At 52.4% G+C, this 6,487-nt stretch overlaps 3 protein-coding genes across 3 annotated transcripts; 2 read left to right on the top strand and 1 right to left on the bottom strand.

The window, feature by feature from the left end:
* Positions 1-362: 362 nt before the first annotated feature.
* Positions 363-3,581, top strand: ANOM_011641 (uncharacterized protein; the record flags this gene model as incomplete). The annotated part of the gene is made up of 4 exons (XM_015556897.1): positions 363-787; positions 979-1,855; positions 1,916-3,444; positions 3,500-3,581. 4 exons carry the CDS (start codon positions 363-365, stop codon positions 3,579-3,581), a joined length of 2,913 nt encoding a protein of 970 aa, XP_015400964.1.
* Positions 3,582-4,147: 566 nt separating this feature from the next.
* ANOM_011640 (Apq12 family protein) lies at positions 4,148-4,729 on the top strand (the record flags this gene model as incomplete). Its single annotated transcript, XM_015556896.1, has 2 exons — positions 4,148-4,163; positions 4,218-4,729. 2 exons carry the CDS (start codon positions 4,148-4,150, stop codon positions 4,727-4,729), a joined length of 528 nt encoding a protein of 175 aa, XP_015400965.1.
* A 546-nt stretch (positions 4,730-5,275) lies between these two features.
* ANOM_011639 (putative signal sequence-binding GTPase GPN3) lies at positions 5,276-6,315 on the bottom strand (the record flags this gene model as incomplete). The annotated part of the gene is made up of 1 exon (XM_015556895.1): positions 5,276-6,315. Exon 1 carries the CDS (start codon positions 6,143-6,145, stop codon positions 5,276-5,278), a length of 870 nt encoding a protein of 289 aa, XP_015400966.1. The 5' UTR covers positions 6,146-6,315.
* Between the last annotated feature and the right edge of the window lie 172 nt (positions 6,316-6,487).

Below are 6,487 nucleotides of genomic sequence, written 5' to 3'. Positions count from 1 at the left end.
TGGTTGTCTTTCCAAGTCTCCGGCTCCTGGTCACCTTCACTCCTGGACAAAAAAACTAGACTCCTTTACCCAATCGTCCATCAATCAACAGACGCCATTCCAAGGTCTATCACTGGCAATCCCACTCTTAGTCTTACCCCCTAAAGACCCGGCGCGTGTCATCGCCCGTTTTGCCCGTGCTCCCCAAGGAGTCAAGGCTCATCGTCACCATGAGGGTGCGTCGATCCTATGCCCCCGTTGGCTAACGGGTGATTCTGATTCTCTCTCCCCTTTCCTGTTTCTGATACAATTTGAATTCCACTATAGCATGTTTCTTGGCCAATTCCATTGCGCGCTCTCCCATAAAAGTTAATACGCCTGTCATGGCCCCAGACTGGGCTTCTCCGCCGGCTCCTGACGCCTTATCGTCGGCCACTGTTGCGTCCGCCGTCTCCCATCAACCAGACTATCAAGGGACTGGTGACACTGGCGGTTGGCCAAGTCCTCCTCCCTCCGCATCCTCCACAACCGCTCCTCTTCATCCTCCCTTTCCGATCACTTCTCCTACGACCACCTCCCCCGTGCGCAGGAAGCCACTGCCCCAGAATGCGGCCGCTGTAATAACCCCTCGCCGGTCCGAGTCCTCTTCCAGTGCCTCCTTCCCCGAAGGCGTATCGCCTGCAGATCCTCCATTCCCTGTCACGGGCGTTTCTGACGTGCAGAACCATTCTCGTTCCGCTTTGTCCCAATCGTCCGTCTCCGTTCCCGCGGAGGACCCCTCTCTCTTTGTGCCCAGGGATCTAGATAGGTATGAAAGCCGTGGTGCTCTTTGTTCTTATGCCCTCTTATCCGGCGCCGTCTCCCCGGTTTTGATCTTCATTCTGACACACTCGCCTGGTCCCCACCTGGGCAGAGGTCTTCCTATACCCATACCCCCTTCCGACGTGTCACAGCTAATCCCGCTCTTTTCTTGGCTACCCTCAGACTTCCCCATGCTAGACAGCCCGCGCCTCCTCTTCGCATAGACACATCCGCCTCATACATAGATTCGCCGGACAGCGACGTGGGCGTTGACGCGGACTACGGCTCCCAATTCGCGAATGGGGGGCCAGTGCATAGTCGTCTCGTTAGCGAACCGTTTATCCCAGTACTCAAGTCGCCCTTAATAATGCAGAAACGGGCTACGACAATGCCCTTACAACATCCTTCTCATCGACCCCCTCCGCTCCATATCGATTCGAGCGAACGTTCTACGTCCGGCGTTGTAGACGCTAAAATTCCAAAAACTCCCGGCCGCAAAATTAGCTCATTCTTTGGGTGGCGAGGCGCCGTTGCGACGTCACCTGGCGCAGAATCATCGAGTACTGAAATCTCAGATCTTGGTAATTCTCCGCTCCCATCCCCAATGCCTCCTTCCCTACCCAGTGCGGTGACGCCGTCCACGACGGTGCCATTCGATGCCTCCAAGGGGTTTCCACCGCGCAATCCGTCCTTGAGTAGTGCAAGTATTCTGGAGACAGGACCTTCCACGGCGCATGTGGTTGAGCTCGAAAATGAACTCCGGGAAATCAGTTCTGAGTTGGCTGGCTCCATACGGCGGGAGATGGAGTTGGAGGATTTGGTTGAAAGACTTCAATCAGAATTGCCTTTGGACAATGGAAACCGACGTACCAGTGACTATTTTTCTGATTCGGGTACCAGCTCCATTCGCCTTGTGTACGATGGGCGGATCGACGATGTTGAAAAATATCGGCGGGCATCGGAGCAAGAACGGGCTCAGTTGAAAGTAGATTTAACGCAGAGATGGCAGGAAGAGCGGGCTCGCCGCGCAGCGGCAGATTCACATGTCCAAATATTGGAATCACAAGTACATCAGGTATGTCGATGCACCTCTGCTTCTGTATCATACGGTATGGAATTGACCTGCTTTCATTAGCTCCGACGAGAGAGAGTTGACCTCTCCGATCTGTCTTCTCGGACAAAGGAACTCGAGGGTGCTCTGGAAGCTACTCGCAGAAAATTGGCGGAAGAGCGGCAGATCAAAGATAATTTTGAAGACTTGCTCACAGCCATGCGAGTAGAGCTGGAGCAGATTCGAAATGAACGTGATCACCTTCGTGATCACATGGTTCCCGAATTAAAGAGTAGCGCAGCATCTATATCGGATGCCTCTGAGGTTCAGCGATTATTGGAAGAGCTTGAAGCCCTGAAGATCGAGAATGCTGCGCTATCACAACTGCAAGGTGGCCGATTTGCTACCATATCGGAGGATAGTGAAACTCCCAAGAGAAACTCTGCAGTGGGATTGTCGCGCTCCAGCTCATTGGCTCGGATGCATTCGAAACCTACCGTACGAACAGGACTGTCCCGTTCCAACTCTCTGTCGCAATCAAGCCCAGGCACTCCCAAGGGGGGTGACGCCCGGGAATCCATGGCGGATCGCATGGAGAGTGTTGAAGCACAGCGCGATGCACTTCACCACGCCCTTCGGCGTTTGCTCGACCGTCAAGCTTACGAAGCTCGGGAATACGAGAAGCGTATCCGACTCATGGAGCTAGAGGTTGCTCACGCACAACAATTAGGATCTCCACGCAAAATTGGTTACGAGAGAGAAGTCCGCAGCCTGAGAGAGGAAGTCAATCATCTCCGGCAACGCGCCGAAGATGCGTTGGATCAGAAATGGCAGTGCGAAAAGGGATTGGCAGGGCTCAAGATGGACCTTGACCGTGCTGAGCAGGAGACAACGTCCCTTCGGGTGTTACTGCAAGAACACGATATTACCGTTCCGGAGGGCCTAGGAGCTGACCAAGAGGGCTTTGCTGAGGTTCTAGCCACCTCCTCATCATTAGAATCTGCATATAAGCAGCTCCAGGCTGAGCGGGAGCAAGCTGAAGCAAGCGCCGCTCAGTCACCTCTGGAAGAACATGACCAGCTAGCAGCCTCGGTCAGTCGAACGGAAAGCCTTTCGCAGCATGTGCAGAATCAGCTTGAGAGGAACAATGCATTGCGCAGCCGTTTGGCAGACGCTATCGGCAAGGGTGAAAAAGAGCAACAGGTTTCTGCGGTTCGGATCAATGAAATGCAGGCACGTCTCAAGGAGCTGGAAGACACCCTTTTGATAGCTCAGCAACATGCTGAGGACGAAATGGCTCGGCACGAAGACGAGATTCAACAGCTGAATGAAAGCCATAATGCTCAGTTGTTGCGGATGAAGAACGGTGCTCGTAGCCCCGCCGGCTTGTCCCCCATGCCTCCTTCGTCGCCCTTCGTTGCACGGTCGCCTCGCTTAGACAAGACCACTAGTGGCGATGGAATTTCGCTGAACCAGGCTGTAAAGCCGGAGGCCTTGGAGCGGCGGGTGAAAGAGCTCGAAAGACTTCTCCGCGACGCCGATATGGAGATGGGGGAGGTAGTTAGCCGCATGAACCGTGCGCAGATCGAAGTGGCTGAACTCCAGTCTGACCGGTAAGCACCGTCGGTTTTTCTTGTTGATTGGGTGATGACTCTAACGTGTGTACAGAGACGAGGCACTTCGCCAAACTCGGAAACTCCAGGCCGAGATTCAGGCTGAGCGGGATGCCTTCAAGGCCCTACAGGGCTGATCTACCTCCAGACTATGTTACGTTATTAATCTTGTATATATACTGACGATTGTGGCCCCTGGCGCTTGGTGTCGGTGTTCCGGTGTTACACAGAGTCGCGATTATTGTTTTGGAGGCGCATGGTAGCGCCTAGTTCGTGATGCTTTTCTTTGGCCCAAGACCACCACTACTTGGGCGCTGTGCATATTGACGACATTTGTATATGGTCGATTTTGAATCCACACGGGACGTGGACATGTATATATCATGATCACGATGTGATCAAATTTAATACACATAGATAGAGAGGGGGGAAGGGCGACCAAGAGTAATACATGCATGCAATTGATCTTATCCCTTCCGCGTGTTTGCTTGGTTTGCTCACTTTCTCTTCTTGATCTGTCCTCCGAGGAATGCACATGTCTCAGACATTCAACAACTATGCATCAGTGCTCCACATAGCGGTGATGGGAGATTTTTTGGCTCCTTTATAAAGTGCGATCCATAGACTGTTTCAAGCTTTTGTCTACCTCTCTTCTACTGTATCTGCCTTAGCCAAACGCAAACAACCGCACGACTTCGTCACCATGGATTTCCTCCCGGGTAAGCTTATAACAATAAACGCCTTCCTAGCTGTCAACTAACAACGGGCACAAGAATCCATTCTCTCCCTAATCCAAGACAACCCCACAATCCAACAACTCACCTCATCCTCGATCGTGTTTCACGTCAACAACGCCCGCACCACATACCTGGATCCCTACATCTCCCACCTGAAGACAACCTACCTGGACCCATACATCGTCCAACCTCTCGCCACAATGCTCGCCTCTTCAATGCCCGATCTTGTATCGGTCCTGATCCTCGCTCTCGTTCTCATCATCTCTCTCAAGGTCCTCGACTATGCGCGACGTGTCGTCATGTTCTGGATTACGTTGGCGCTGCGATTAATCTGGTGGGGATTCATCCTCGGAGCCATCTGGTACGCGTATACTGCTGGGCTAGAGAAGACCGGTCGCGATCTAGGCTGGCTCTACGGGGTCGTGAAGGGATTCGCAGAGAAGTTCCAGGATGGATTTGAGGGCGGTCAGAGATCGTCGTCGGCTACTGGAGGTTGGGGAGGGTATGCTTCTGGTCGGGAATTTCAGGTCCCTATGGGGAGAGGTTGAGCTTTTAGCCACCTCGGCCTGGCTTTTACGAATCATGTGCGATTGATGTTGTTGCGCTGTTCTTGGGTATATGCTGGAGAAAAATGCCAACTTGGGGAGTTGGTGATACTCGCGTTCACAGCGTTGGTTTTTTCGCTTTTTCCGTCTTTGCGCTTTTACGATGTTGGATTTATGATGCATACATTATTCATTATTATTTGCGACATTATTTTGTTTTCATGATGGTGTGTCGGTTTAGATACATGGCTTCTATATCGTGGCATTTCTGCGCCTTTGATGACGGAGCAAGCACACCATGTTTGGGTGTTGCATTGCTTGCTCGCCAGCGCGCTGATGATCATTATTGGCTCTGATCTGGCTAAGCGGGCAAATCCCTGCCACGGGATCAAAGCGTATCAGTGACCTTCTGGCGCCCCTTGGCGGTCGGATCATAACAACAAGTTGGAGGGATTAAATGGCCCCGTCTTGTTGCTGCTGGTAGGTCCCACCTGTATGTTCGAACAAGGCTATTTGACAATTAATTCCTTCATATTTTTGATTGATCGATCATATGTCTGCATCCTCGTAATTAACCTCCTGCTCATCGTTGGGTTCGCGCGGTTCTTGCGCTTCATGGAATTGAGTGGCATCGTCGATATGGCTTAGAACAGCGGCGACACTGTCCTCGTCCTGCACATCTAATTGCAGAAATGAGACCATACTGAAGTCATCGATGAGTTGGCCGACGGCCCGGTTGAGCTGCTTAAAGGAGCCACCGCTGAGCAATGTATCTTTGGACGACGGGTCTCCCATCGCATCAGCATCGTCATCCTGCAGCAACTGTACGTCCACATTGGTGAATCTCTTTAATTCTTTGCGAGTCACCATGTCCCGGACCTGGTCCATCTTAGTCAAAATATTTACGTGGGGCATCTCGAGCATCAGCATTGCGGACATGGCACTTAGGGTGCCGGCAAAGAACTTGGCTTTGTCAACGACAAAGGTACTTTCGAGGAGATACGCCGCGCAGAGGTTGATGTTCAGGGGCCCCGCACGCGACAGAAACTGTACCAGTGACGGCAAGAGGGGGATATGTGTGTAGAGCTCGATCTGGCCCGGCATGTCGAAAATAATCAGATATTCTTCGCTCAACGGATCCAAGGCTTCCGACAGAAAGTCCAAATTTTGCAGGAGGAACTCAAAGCAATAGATCAGACCTCCATTAGGCCCCAGGCCCATTTCCTCCATGACATCTTCCAAAGTGATCAGTTCGCGGATGTCCAAGTCAGGTTCATAGTTGAAGCTTTCCGCGGCCGGGTCCAGGTTGACGTAGAAACAACTTCGGCGCGTATGCTGGAGATGTTGAATGACGGCATTGCAAAAGGTGGTTTTCCCAGCGCCCGCCGGGCCCATTACCAATACACCGAACTTGGACATTTTTCTGATGTAAGATGCGCGCGGGGTAGAGGGGTTTATTAACCGCGTCCGTATACGACGCTAAGACGCTAGATAATGGATGCACGAACAAGATCAGGGGCGATGGGGCACCACCGGAGTAACCAAGGGATAGTTATAGCCTGGGTTCCGTCACTGTCACCGTATACTTCGCACTAAAAGGGCCAGCCGCAGAAAGACAGGGGCGATCTGTCAGAATATGCTGCACATTCACAGTCGGGCGTCGCGGATTGGCGCAGATGTCAGAATGCGCACTTTTTCTGCCGAGGGTGACCGCCGGAGCAAGATGGCGCCATCGGCGGCACATTAATACGGCCAGATTCC

Source organism: Aspergillus nomiae (genome assembly GCF_001204775.2).
Source record: "Aspergillus nomiae NRRL 13137 chromosome Unknown contig00724, whole genome shotgun sequence".
NCBI lineage: Eukaryota > Fungi > Ascomycota > Eurotiomycetes > Eurotiales > Aspergillaceae > Aspergillus > Aspergillus nomiae.
This window is presented reverse-complemented; position numbering and strand designations above follow the sequence as displayed.